Consider the following 15,047-nt stretch of genomic DNA (forward strand, 5'->3'; position numbering starts at 1 on the left):
TGGGTGTCTAGTTTTTGACCATGCTGAGCAACCAGCAGCTCCCACTGAAGTGGGTGCTTTGTACTTGTATAAGCTTACTTATTCAGATACCAAAAAATGGATTCAGGAGCTCAACTTTAGCCACCTACTTTGAAAAATCTTGACCACAGTTGACACACTTATGGGCAATGGACTGAACCAAACCCTTGGTCCAGGAACACTTGAGTATGGCTGCTCAGGCCCATCTAAGGTCTAATTTAAACAGAACTTTGTACAGTTACAAGGGCCAGGACATTTTAAGTTAATTATACATTAAAAATCCTAAGCATTTGAAAGTATGGACACACAGAGTTAAGCTACCTCTCATAGTCTTAAAGCTGCCCCTGTACATCTGCAAACCATCCATGCAAATTCACCAGAAAAACTTACACTTATAAACCGCATACTACCACTATACTTTCCCACATCTGACACATACAAATATGCATCCTACACAACCACAGATTTATAAGATGTACAACCTAACCAACCACAGATTTATAACACACACACATATATCATGGAGACTCTCAGCATAAGTACAGTGGAAAAAATACAATACACACAGTAACACTAAGAGCATAATGTTCTAACCAAAATTCCCTCCACAAGCTTCACCAGCTACTCAGCCTGAAGAAGATGCTCCCCTCCCCAAAAGGCCTTATACTGTACCCCGAAGGTAAAAACCATGGGCTCTATCTGAATAGCATCTTCTACAGTCTAGGATGTTCATATAAATAGGACTCATCAGCAGATGTATCCCGTGCAATCTCAACTCTCAGGATGGTGCATGGAAAGAGAGACAGTCTCTCAGGACCCAAATCTTTTAGGACTTTATCGATCAAAATGAATACACTGAATTGCAAATCAGAAGCCTGGGGAGTCTACAGAGAATAGTTGGGGATATGTAGGCTTCACATGACTGATACAGCCAACCAGCCAGTCTCATTTTGTGTTGGCTGATGCTTGGCTGAGTCCAATGTAGAGCAAGTGATTGTAATCTAGTCTGGAGGTGTAAAAGGCATGAATGAACACAGTGGAATCCATGGCATGGAAGAAATGTCACAATCTCCTAGTTAAACAAAGGTAATGAAAAGGTCTTCTGGCCACTGCCATTGCCTGACACTGAAAAGAGCAGTTGGGGATTCCAAAGCCTGTAGAGGCTGTTAATATCAAAGAGCAGACATACCACTTTAGCCGAGGTAATGCATACTGCCCTCACAAGATCCCCTAAGCCAACCAGCATCATCTGAGTCTTGTCTGAACTGAGCCTTGCCAGTCCTATCACAGCCACACTACCGGAAAGCAGATAATTTTGCCATCTAGGTCTGCTGAGAGTGGAGCTGAGCATTGTCATCCTATCGACGACACTGCAGCCTAACCCACCTCAGTATTTCCTCTAGCAACTTCACCAGGGAATCACTTCAGAAAAAATGGCGGAGGGAGGCGGAGGGGAGAGTTTTGTCAGCATATAGAATGTTGTATGTGCTTATAATTTGGGGGATGAGGGGAATGGAGCACATAGACTTATGAAAAGTCCCAGGGGCACTATGCCTCCTTGTCCAATAGCAAATGATGTTTCTGAACTTCATGTATGTGTTGAGCAGGAGAGCTGACATATCTGTACAATCCCACATGAAAGAACGCTGGAGTAGATAAGTAAGTACTCTCCAGCTAGGACCTTACCAAGAAAGGGACAGAGCCATTGACATGTGACTCCATCCATTCCTGGCAGGAGTCAACAACAACTCGGAATCAGTAATAGCTAAAGCAGCTCACAGAGCCATTATGGACACCTAATCTTTTGTGCATTGCCAGTAGGAGATCATCACTGGCCATGAAACTAAAGATACTAGTTTCTGTACCACACCCTGGCTTCAAACCTTGTTGAAAGAGATCAGATATGTTAAATGAAAAGCACTGTCACACAACCTTCTGTAAAATATATTTATCTGCAAAGGACATTGTGAGGATTAATGTTAGCACAGCACTCTGCTAATATAAAATCTTATGCTAGAGCTCAATTATAATCAAAGGACTTACAATATTCCTCATATGTTTCAACAATATTGTCAGGTGGGTGCACTCATAGGATATGACTAACTGCACTCCAGGTTTCTGTTCAGTAGATTTTGGACCTGAAATAAGCAAAAGAAATTAATTTCCAGTTATTGAAAGTGTGAATTTCCAGTCAGTGAAAATATTAATGGGAATGCATAGCTAAAGCATTGAAATACTATTTTAAATAACATGTATAACAAAATATTGCCTGCTTAAGGAAGGTCTGGAATTAGAAAACACTAAAGATGAGCTTGTTATAAATATTAGGCCATTAAGAGAGATTTTACATTTTCATTTGTTGTCAGTCTGAATTTCAGCTGGAATGTTAAGACCTAATTATCTGTACCCTAAGGGTATATTTTAGAAAAATGAACATAATTGAACTGTTGTTTGTGATTTTTCCTATACATTAAAAAAAAATCTTACATGGGGTTTCAATTTCTTCCAGTTTGCAGTGGGGGAAAAGAAGCTCTTACTTGTATAGGAGGCAAGGCATGTAAATCAGTGCAGAATTTGGCTTACATTTATAGACACAAGAGTTCGCAAAAAGGTCCCAAAACAACTGTAGATTTATGAGACCTAAAGATACTAGGTGTAAAGAAAAGGAAAAGATTACTGTATTTTTGCCAATTGCAGGCATGGGTGAAAGTAACATTCCATACTTACCGGTACGGAGGCTAGCTCCGGCCCCTGGAAGGGGCGGGGCCTCAGGCGGAAGGTGCGGGGCTGGGAGGGTCAGCGTCCCCCAGCCAGCCCATCCGCACTGCTTGGCCTGCACCGCCCAGGGCTCCGGCGGCGATGTAAAGGGCCCGGGGTGCTGGTCACTGCTGTGGTAGCAGCAGTGGTGGCCAGAGCCCCAGGCCCTTTTAAATAGCAGCCCCGGAGCCCTGGGCGGTGCAGGCCAAGAAGAAGGTGCCCCTTTTTCCACCCTCGGCAGTGGCCCGGGGGGGGACAGTGGGGGAGGAAGGAGGCAAAAGGGGGGATGACGGACGACGTTAAAGCGCTGCGATGGCAGCGCTTTAACATCAGCTGAGTATGGGCCGGTACTGGGGGCCACTTTTTACCAGTTCGCCGTACCTGCCCGTACCGCCTTACTTTCACCCCTGATTGCAGGCCTGATCCCATGGCCCTGATACTTTGCACAGATTCGTATTAATATGCAGTTACAATCTGATCCTGTTCACACGGAAACCAGTGGCAAAAATTCCATTACCTTGAATGCAAGCCCAGTCAGGTTTATAATCTGAACACTGACTCAGTATTTCCTATTAGTATTTTTAGAGGCATTGAGCCAAATGTCTTCACCAAAAAGTTGTGTTTTTTTAAAAACTGTGGGATAACGAATGCAGGTTAGCTGGTCTTGCTGTAGAATCCTAGTGGAGAGGCACACGTAGCTTTTACCGTGATGTAGTTAGGTCAAGGTCAACATTTTACCTCCCACCTGTGGTTGACCTCACGTTGCTTGAAGTAAAAATGACAGTCTCTTGTCTCCACTAGGATTTTTGTAGAGAGATAGCTAACCCTCATTATTTATCCTGCTGTAAAAAAATACTCTCAACCTCGATGTAATCTACTCTAACTTTACTGAAACAAGTAGGGTTTCATTTTACTGACACTAGGACTGAATTTGGCCCATTATATCCATTTACTAGACTAACAAAAAAGTGAGAGTTTGCTCCTGTTATCATTTATTTGTTTTACTGTAGTGCCTAGGAGCTCCAGTCATAGACCAGGATTCCACCATGCTGGGTGCTGTAAAAACGCACAAGAAAAAGACAGTCCCTGCCCCAAAAGCTTGCAATCTAAGTATAAGTCAAGAGTCAACAGCTGGATAGAGGTAGATGGGGGAGCGCACACAATGAAACAATATTGTCTAATAAGACAAGATAGACACAGGGTGGGGAAGGGGTAGAACGCACAAGCAGAGTGAACAATGGGATGGCGGCAACTGTTATGTTAGGTCCACCATTTTGGGGGATGGGGTGATACTTGGGAGGGGATAGGCTAAATGAAAAGAAAAAGTGAGGGCAAGGAGGGTGAGAGGGACAGGGCAGAGGAGAAGAGGGTAAGGCAAGGCAGTTGTGGAGTGAAGCTGAGATGAAGAGCCTGAGGAAGGGGGAAGGCAGGGAGGAAGGGAGGGCTGGAGCAAACGGCCAATCAGCAGAGGGCAGAGAAAGTCAGAGCACTTTGAACTGTTTTGACTGGAATGTCGAGAGGTCCCAGATTTGGCTGCTCCTGTTCCTACCGGCTGGAGTCTCTGGTTGGCTGCTCTCTACTGCTCTCCATCATGCCATGGGGTGGGAGTGAAGGCACCATCTGGGTCCTTGTGCCACCGGACTAAGAAGATGTTGATGGGAGGGATGACCCCAGGTGGGCTCCACTTTACGCACTCTCCCCACAAGGGTAGCAATCCTTGCTTTGGCTTCATCTGTTGCTACCAATCTGTGGCTGGCTCTTCTCTGCAGATTTCACACCCCCACCCCCTACGTGGCCCGGGGGATCACCTAGATCCCAGTGCACCCAGACTGTGGCAGGGTCTCTGCTGGACAATTCTGGAGGGGTGCTGGGAGAGGGGTGGACACCATTTTATCCCCTCCTCCACTGCAGCTGACGTTAACCCCATCATGCCAGTACAGTTATGCAAGTATGAATGAGGTTCTGTTCTGCTTACATCATTATCAACAAAAGCATCAGGAAAAGAGTGCTGAGTCTGCCACGCAGCATGTTGGAATCTGCCACTCTGTGACAAACCTACTTTAATCCCATCCCATTTTCAAAAGTGATTTAGGCACTCAGGAGCCTTTGTCCCATTGACTTTCAGTGAGGTGTTGGAGCCTAGGTCACTTTTGAACATGAGATTTAGGCTTCTAAATGAGTTGGGCATTGTGACGCTGTGCAGAATGCCTAAATATCTTCAAAAATCTGGGCCTTAGTCTCTCTGAGCCTCAATTCCCCATTTGTGCAACAGGCATCAAATTATTTTACAAAAGATTTGGAGAATAAATACACAGATACTTGGGAGGTACTCAGACATTATCATGATAGCAGCTCAATAATTAATTAGATAATCCAAATACTCCCAAAACTTTGGGAAAGTTCAGATCAAAATCTGAACTTCATAACTATTCCCTATCTTTACAGAGAGCCCCAAACCCAGAACGGCAAGTCCTGAACTCAAGTGATATTTTTTGATTCCCCCTCCACCGCCAAAAAAAGGGTGCTGTTTAAACAGAAAGACATGCGTCTCTGACATGGCCTATGCCACCATGCAATGCAAGGAAAATCTTTACTAAGTTCTCATGAACAGAAAACTGAACAGAAGAGGTAAAACCTGCCTAACTAGAAAGCAGAGATGCTGCTGTCCTCCTGCTGTAATAATTTGCATACCTATCCTTTTCAAAAATATTTTTGTAAACTGGCCACATTTATTTCAGTTAGGGCTGTCAATTAATCGCAGTTCACTCATGTGATTAACTAAAAAAAAATTAATCGCATTTAAAAAAATTAATCATGATTAATCACACTGTTAAACAATAGAATACCAATTGAAATTTATTAAATATTTGTGGATGTTTTTCTACATTGTCAAGTATATTGATTTCAGTTACAACAGAATATAAAGAGTACAGTGCTCACTTTATTTTTTTTATTACAAATATTTGCACTGTAAAAATGATAAACAAAAGAAATAGTATTTTTCAATTCACCTTATACAAGTACTGTAGTGCAATCTCTTTATCGTGAAAGTGCAACTTATAAATGTAGGGGTTTTTTTTGTTACATAATTGCACTCAAAAACAACACAATGTAAAACTTTAGAGCCTACAAGTCCACTCAGTCCTGCTTCTTGTTTAGCCAATCGCAAAGAGAAACAAGTTTGTTTACATTTACCAGACATAATGCTGCCCACTTCTTAATTACAATGTCACCCGAAAGTGAGATCAGGCAGTCACAGGGCACTGTTGTAGCTGGTGTCACAAGATATTTATGTGCCAGATGCGCTAAAGATTCATATGCCTCTTTATGCTTCATCCACTTTTCCAGAAGACATGTTTCCATGCTGATAACACTCATTAAAAAATAATGCATTATTAAATTTGTGACCGAACTCCTTGGGGGAGAATTGTATGTTTCCTGCTCTGTTTTACCAGCATTCTGCCGTATAGCAGTTTTGGATAATGACCCAGCACTTATTTGTTTTAAGAACACTTTCACTGCAAATTTGACAAAATGCAAAGAAGATACCAATGTGAAATTGCTAAAGATAGCTATAGCATTTGACCCAAGATTTAAGAATCTGAAGTGCCTTTGAAAATCTGAGAGAGGTGAGGAGTGGAGAATGCTTTCAGAAGACTTAAAAGAGCAACATTCTGATGCGGAAACTACAGAGTCCAAACCACCAAAAAAGAAAATTAACCTTCTGCTGGTGGCATCTGACTCAGATGATAAAAATGAATATGCGTTGTTCCGCACCACTTTGGATTGTCATCAGCATGGATTCATGTCCTCTGGAATGGTGGTTGAAGCATCAAGGAACATATGAATCTTTAGTGCATCTGACATGACGCCAGCTACACCAGTGCCATGCGAATGCCTATTCTCACTTTCAGGTGACACTGTAAACAAGAAGCAGGCAGCATTACCTTCTGCAAATGTAAACAAACTTGCTTGTCTGAGCGATTGGCTGAACAAGAAGTAGGACTGATTGGACTTGTAGGCTCTAAAGTTTTACATTGTTTTATTTTTGAATGCAGTTTTTTTGTACATAATTCTACATTTGTAAGTTCAACTTTCATGATAAAGAGATTACACTGCAGTACTTGTTTTAGGTGAATTGAAAAATACCATTTATTTTGTTTTTTTACAGTGCAAATATTTGTAATAAAAATAAATATGAAGTGAGCACTGTACACTTTGTATTCTGTGTTAATTGAAATCAATATATCTGAAAATGTAGAAAACACCAAAGAAATTAAATAAATGGTATTCCATTATTGTTTAATAGTGAGATTAATTGCACGTGATTCATTTTTTTAAGTGTGCAACAGCCCTAATTTCAATGCTAGAATGATTTTGTTATAACAATCTACTCCCACCCCCCTTCTGATATTGCATAGTGACTAGATGAGCATCATTAGGAATCACTTAAACAGTGACAGGAGGGGAAGGAAAAAAATCCAATGAATTGCACAACTTCATAGGTTCAGTGTTTTTCTTGGGTAATTAGAAGCACATGGAAATTGGTTAAATAAATAGCCATAAGAATTGTGCTAAAGCAGTTGTAACAATACAGAGCATAGCATACTTGAGTATGAAACAGGGAGTTTGTTTGAACATAAAGGTACAATTCTCTTGGGGGTTCTGTTGATACTGTGAATTGCAAGAGGTCAACTTCAGCAGTTTAGAAAGTGCATCAGATCTGAGAGTGTAAATTACAGTGTTAGAATTCAGTTGAGCATCATGTCCTGCCCCACCCCTTTTTTATCTGTTCTATTAATGTTTTAGAAAGTGAAACTTTCCATCCAATTGAGGAATTCTTCACTTGCAATCGGTGTTTTTATATACAATAAATAAATGTATGAATTGTTTAACTAGGTTGAGGACAGTGCCATACATTGGGGAAATACATATTTTAATCACATGAAAATCTGAGGTCTGAAAAAGACACCATAGGTATGAGCATGGCTATTTTAATTTTTTTTTTTGCCTTTTTCCAATGTATATATGAAACGGCTTTAACAACAAAGATAAAATGAACTGAACACAAGGAAGAAAAAGGAAAAAAAAAAAAAAGAACACAAGGAGTCTGATTCAGCAAGGCACTGAGCGGGCTCCTCTGAGGCATTAACCACTTTCAGCTTCCATCAGCTACCATCAACAATAGCAGCCAGATGCCATCAGGCTGTTTTTAGCCATCAGGTAACAGTTTAGAAACTCCTGCATTCAGTGCCTAATTGTGGTCTCATTGAAGTCGATGGGCGTTTTGCCATTTTCTTTTGAGACCAGAATTTCGACCTAAACTATAATGGAGCACACCTGCTCTGATGCCCAATCTGGATACAGAGCAGCTGGCGGACCCGCATGCTTGGGCTCTGCATTGTTAAAAGGTGGTGTGCTCTGTCTGTTCTCTCTTATAAACTAGAGCCAAACATTTGTCTAATGGAAGACACAGTCAGAGCTCCCATTGACTTCAATCGAATCGAGATTTGACTTCTAAGGATTGATCTGACGCTCACCGAAGTCAACGGAAAAGCTCCCATGAGTGCCCGAAGCATGGCCCCAGGGCTAAATAGAGTTCACAAGTTCTTTTAATATGACTTCTGGATGCTCCTTACTTGGGACTCCAGGGTAAGGCTTGAGTCAGCCGTGGGTTTATTTATTTTTTATGATTACAAACCAAGCCAGCTAATTTATTTGGAAATTAATTGCAACTTCAGGCTGAATGATTTGCAGTGTTGCCAGGTTTGTGTTCCCCTTATTTATTTGGATGGCCATTTTTTAAAGCAAATTACAGCCCTACTTTATGCTCTCCAATGTTTCTGGAATCATCATTTTTAAACAAACCATTCACTGTAGTTGCCATGTTGTATGAGAAATTAAGGAAGTAAGGCAACAGATACAGAGAAATTGATCAAATTTCCTTGAGGGAAACTACCCTGGAAGAATGTTTTGCTTTTATGCATCAAAGGATTGCAAAGTGCTGTGTAAACACTAACTAAACAAGTTTCTCAGCACACCTTGAAGGTAAGTAAATCTTATTCTATCTTCTACATCCCTTGATTTGTCTCACACCTTTCCTCTCAAGACCTGTTTTAATGATCTACCATCAAAGGCTGATGGAACCAGTTCAGTTTGAGTGGATTGGGGTAGAATACTGCAAAAATGACCAACTGCTCTACTGACAGTTTGGTAGAGAATTATAATCCTCCTGTCATCAACTGTTGAAAGATTAGCTCCTAACAATCTCTTTCCTAGATTTGGCCTCGTAAGACATAATGAAATACTGATGGCCTGCAAAAGATGAAATACTAAGAACACATCAAGAAGCACATATAAGCAAGTGCAGCAGAGAGAGTTGTCATGTATCACAAGGATTAGTACAACAGTCTGGTCTCTCTAGGGGTGACACCCACACTAGGCACAGGGAGTAAAGCCTGCACAGGGAAGTGTAATGCACATCTCCCCCCTTCAATGAGCTTGGCTTTTGTTTTAAAAGAGGATAGGTCCTATTTCTCTGTTGGTATAAATGGGCTCAACTCTACTGACATCACCTAATTGTGCCAACACAGACCTTGTCCTATATGTGAACCATTAGAAATGACAGCAACCATTTCATTTCTTCACAGTGTATAGTTGAATGGTCTGGAATTTTAATACTTCCAGTAGACGTTATTCAGTAACAGAAAAATAATCATCATCACTGAATATCAAAATTGTTTTGATGGATATTTTCCCACAAAATAACATTTTTTTTGGTCATCATGAAACACCTTAGGCAAAATCATTTTTTATACTTGTTCCCCCCATGGTAGGCTAAGAGTACCAGGATGCATACAATATTGAGTATATTTCAGAATGCATCCCAGTGGGAATACTGCATCTGTATTCACAACAAAGTAAATTTGTCACTGAGTTTTAATCTCTTCATTGCTAGGAGTATAGTATAAATTCATACATTTTAATTTTTATTGTACTCTCTTTAATAAATGTAATTACCTACAATCTTTGAAAATTAAAGTGGTGTAAGTGAAGGATGATGTCAATCAAAATTCATAATCTGCTTGTTATGGGGCATTCTTTCTAACTAAGAGACAGGGCTGAAGGACAAATCACCAAGTTCTCATTCAGGCAAAACTCTTATTAAAGCCAAGTGGAGTTTTGCCAGAGCAGAGAGACAGTAAAAATGGAGGCCTGAATCATCCCATATATAGAAAAAAGGAGTAAAACCTCTGAGCGGGGAAAGGGAAGGGGGAAGGTGTCTCCACACAGAATTCCCTGCCTTCTGCACCATCACTCCACTAAAGGGATGGGCTTCACTCCTTGAGAATATGCTTAGGACCCACCTTCAAGCCAGGAAGATCCCAGGCCTTCTATGGAAACTGGGGCCACACAGGGCAATGCATTGTTCCTGTCCCCATAGAATTATAGAACCATATGGTTAGCAGGGACCACCAGGGTTATTTAGTCTACCCCCCACCCTTGCCAAGATGCAGGATTTGTTGCAGCTATCCAGCCTCCTTTGAATTTTAATTCTATCCTCCAAAGTATTTGCAGTCCTCCCTAGATTTGTGTCACCTACAAATTTGATCAGCATGCTCTCTATTCCTACATCCAGGTCATTAATAAACATGCTAAATAACACAACACCCAGAAAAGATCCATGTGGAACCCCACTTGAGACCTCCTTCCAATCTGTCATCATTCCATTAATAGCTACTCTGTTTCCAGTTGTTTAACCAATTATGCATCCACTTAATGGTAGTTCTACCGAGCCTGTATTTCTCTAGCTTACTTATGAGAATGTTATGTGGGATTGCGTCTAAAGTCTTGCTAAAGTCCAAGTATATTATGTCCATCGCATTCCCCTTCTCCACCAAACCAGTTACCTTGTCAAAGAAGGAAATCAAGCTGGTTTGGCATGATCTGTTCTTGGTAAATCCATGCTGGCTCTCAGTGATCACCGCTTTATGCTCCAGGTATTTGCAAATGGAATGTTTTATACATTGCTCTAGTAGCTTCCTAGGTATCAAGGTCAAACCGACTGGTCTATAGTTCCCCGGCTCCTCCTTCCCCCCCATTTTAAAGATGGGCGCTACATTAGCCCTTCTCCAGTCTTCCAGTACCTCTCCTATCATCCATAAGCTTGCAAATATCACCAATGGCTCTGAGATTTCTTCAGAACCCTAGGATAAATGGCAACAGGCCCTGCTGACTTGATTCATTCAAATTAGTCAAAAGAACTCTGCTGTGTTCTTTACTTTTCCTGATCTGCATTTATTTCCCTTTATTTTCTATAACAACTTCTCTGGTCATGCTATTTTTTGTATGAAGAGTGAAGCAAAGTAGGCACTGAGCAGTTCCGCCTTCTTATCATCTTCTGTTACCGGCTCATCTTCTCCATTGAGCAGTGGGCACATGCCATCCCTGATCTTTCATTTTTGTCTGACATATTTGTAGAAACCCTGCTTGTTTTCTCTAACACTTCTTGTCAGTTGTAACTCATTCCTTGCCTTGGCTTTCCTGACTTTGTCCCTACATACTTGTGCTATTCCCACGTATACATCCTTACTGACATGCAAGTCCTTCCATTTCCTGTATGTACCCCTTTTGGGTTTTAGATAGCTAAAAAGCTCCTTGTACAGCCACATTGGTCTCCTGTGGCTCTTCTTATCTTTCCACTGCATCGGAATAGCATTATGTTGAGCCTCTAGTATTACATCTTTCAGGAACTGCCAGCCCCCTTCGACTCCTTTAGAGTTGAAGGGGGCTGACAGGGGGCTCCTAGACCCAACACACATCATTTCCCACTGTCCAAAGGAAGTTGAGGGAACAGTGCTCTGGAGGTGGCTACTCTCTTTATGCAATGTAGGGCCTTCTTTGTGTTCTGTGCTGGTACAGTGCCAAGCATAATGGAGCCCTGATCTATGACTGCTACTCAGATACAAACAAAAATAACGTTTGAATAACGGGAAATTCCCCTCCATAGCCATGCAAAGACCTCAGGATTTGAACATTAGAACAAAGAGAAAGGGCATTAACTGCTTCAATCTGAAAAATCTATGTGATTGTCTTACTCTCAAAATCTTTAACAATTAGTGTTTTCTAGGGTAACTGGAGATGAATATTCCTGTAAGACACAGATGCTTTGCTTATTTAAAGCATTTCCCAGACTTTTGAAAGCCAAGTTACCCTGCAGGCAAACAGCTTCCTACATCCCTATCTCTGATTATTCAAGGCCTACTGATCTTAACTTGTACATCTGCTGTATCCCCCTCTCTCTGGCTAGTCTTACGGAGCCCCCACATCACCATAAAAATGTAAAGAGTTAACCAACAGGTTGGGTTATTGATATGATAGCTTGGTAGCTCACTAAATACTCAGAAAATAAATGATGGTCCAGTTCACAGAGTGAGAGGTTTTCTTCTTTAACCAGTGTACCATTGGCTACATAATACTTATATGGATGGTCCACCGGGTTCAATTCCCTGCTCTTCTACAGACTCATCATGTGACATCAGTGTCTCAGTCCCTCATCTGTAAAAGGGGGTTAACAGTAGTTCCTGATCTCTCAGGGGTGTGAAAGATAATACATTGAAGACTGCGAGGTACTTAGATACTACAGTAAAAGAAGTCATATAGAACATAGCCCATGAACCCAGGCTACAAGCTGTATTTAAGGTCTGGCTTGAATTTTTGCAACAAAACTCTTCTCTTGTCAGCGCTTTGCATCTTCCCAATCCTGGGCCATCTGGGTATCATCAGAGCAACCATAAGCAGTTTCCAATGGCCCTAAGGGAATTGATGGGGTACAGAGATGTCTTGGCCATGGCTCTTGTGCTGCAGGGAGAGGGGCCGTAGGAGCCACTATAGCAATTCTACACCAACAGAGGATCTCTCTACACAAGGGGAATCCTCCAGTGGTTGGTTAAACCAGAATTAGAATTGCTTTGTGTCACTAGAGTGGTATAGCCAAGGAGCAGGGGCGCAGTCTATAAAGAAGAGGAACAAGCACATTGGACATGGAAGGGATGTGGCATTGTTAACAGCCACTCAGTTATGAAATGTGGATAGCTGGGTATCCTGGAGCTTTCTTATCGCTTGGAATATACAGCAAATGGCTGAACTGTTTTGGTGCAATCAGAGTAGAACCGTGGCCTTCGGCATTAGGTTTTATTTCCCCCACCCCCAAAGTTGACTGCAGAAGATGAGCTAATATGCAAGAGTCAGCATTCGGTAACAACAAAGCCAACAAGATAGCTCATTGGTGGGGCTTCAGGACAGAAGAGGGAGATGGTTAGGAATTTAGACATGTTAAGGAAACAATGTGCAGAGTATTATTAATTACTGAGGAGCAGTATATAGTAGTGCTATTTCTATAAGTAATGCATACTTAGGCAAGATTAACCACATATTCTGTTATGTACATGCCCCACTCATTGTGAAATACTCTCATTGACAGGTCATTGCTAGCATACATTATTCTTTCCCTGTCTCAACACATGCATGATACTTTGTCATACCTCAAATCCTCCTTCTTAAGATTGTTATTTGAAGAGGGGTTTTAAGAAAAAAAGGGTTCCTGGCCTAGTTTGTTTCAAGTATAAATATATATTTGCTTTAATTATGACGTAAGTATAGCTAGAAATAATACAACTAGTAGGGGAAGGGATGTCAAAGCCAATTGGGGCTGCAGATTGTATTCAAAAAATATTTGTATTAACCTCTACGAGTCAGGAAATAAAAAGTGAACTGAATTACTTACTGGTTATTATACTCACATTAACAAACAAACAACACGTTTACCAGTGGGTTCGGTTACACCCACCTCTGCATTGCAGCATTTAATGTTACCAAGACCTATTCCCTCTTAAAGTGATCAAAATTAATAATGTACATGCCTAGGCTAACAAGTGCAGATTCTTCCGGCCAGTCGGTTTTGGACCCATCGAGGAAAAAGCTGAGGACGTGCTCATTCTGAAATCAAATAAAAAAAACAACAGAAATATTACATGCTATGAATGGGTAGGGGATGTGCTCCATTTTCCAACACTGGTCCCAAAGGGCAACGGACTGGTTTGTCTCTTGCACATGCACTAGAGGAATAAGCAGGAAAGGGGAGCCTCTTCCCTCCCATTGCAGGGCCGCATGGCAGGATAGGGCCCTAGTACTCCCTTGGATGTTGCTCTATGAATCCAGATGCACACTCGAGTGGGGTGTAATCACAGCCCCGACCATCTGTGCAAAAACTGGGTTTGACAGCAGGCACTAACAAGGGTGCATCCTGCCCCTTTTTGGGGAAGCAGGAAAGAAGCACACCTGAGGGAGTTGTACCTTGGCCCCATGAGCCATCCTGCTCTGTACTAGCTGGATGACTCAGGGACACTATGTCTTTGCTTCTTCCGGTCAGCATGCCACACGACAGCAAGGCCAAAACGTGGTCTCAGATTAGTGTTTCTAGTTGGTAAATATGCTGCAAAATATTTCAACCCCACCCCCTGTGCAGCCCTTCTGTGGAGAGGAAGTGGTGCAGAAGGTCTTGCATTGGTCCCCTGCATGCAGGGTGAAATTCACCCCATTCACTGGACCAGTGTACGGCCTGCAGTGCCACATAACTTAAGTGGTGCAAACGTCTTCTGTTGGCTCTCTGTACCCTCCCATTCTAACAAGGCTAATAAAGAGTTAACTTTCTGACAGAGCTCAGACATGCAAATAGGAAGAAGAGGATCATTTTTCACCACATTGTTTAAAGAGGCCTCACCTCTTGTGCTAGATTAGAGATTTTATTTGTGTTAACTGACCCACAGTGCTCTAGTAAACAGATGTAAAAGGTAGTTGAATTCAGCTTTAGAGCAGTAAAGTAATAAACCAAATCCCCTGGTCTCAAATATTGTGCAGTGCACTAAAAATGTGAATTTCAAAATGAACAGTTATAAGAGTTCTGAATCAAAGCTGGACAGTAATTGCATTTTATTAGCTTTTTCATAAAGCAGCATGTCAGATTGTCCATGCTTTAATGTGGTTAGACTAGCCACATTTATATCAGTGTTACCGGGATTGACACTATAATGAACTGGATGCTGCACAAGAGCCTTTTCAGATTCCAGCATTCAAATGTCATCAGCGTTTTACAGGGCTAAGAGAAATAAGATGTCTCTTATCAACAGCATGTCCTGCTTCAGTTTGACAAAATGCAGCAAGAGACAAAAAACGAAAAAGAGGAGCTTAATGATAAATGTAGCTCCTAGAGC

The 15,047-nt window shown here is 41.6% G+C and overlaps 1 protein-coding gene across 1 annotated transcript in view; it reads right to left on the bottom strand.

The window, feature by feature from the left end:
• Positions 1-15,047, bottom strand: part of PIK3C2G (phosphatidylinositol-4-phosphate 3-kinase catalytic subunit type 2 gamma) — a 278,262-nt gene that overhangs the window by 37,346 nt on the left and 225,869 nt on the right. Inside the window, exons 29-30 of the mRNA XM_073335036.1 lie at positions 13,698-13,773; positions 2,062-2,156 (exon numbers count right to left, since the gene is read on the bottom strand). Coding sequence (XP_073191137.1) covers positions 2,062-2,156; positions 13,698-13,773 — 171 coding nt within the window. The remainder of the gene's footprint in view (positions 1-2,061; positions 2,157-13,697; positions 13,774-15,047) is intronic.

This window comes from Lepidochelys kempii, chromosome 1 (genome assembly GCF_965140285.1).
Source record: "Lepidochelys kempii isolate rLepKem1 chromosome 1, rLepKem1.hap1, whole genome shotgun sequence".
Taxonomy (NCBI): Eukaryota; Metazoa; Chordata; order Testudines; family Cheloniidae; genus Lepidochelys; species Lepidochelys kempii.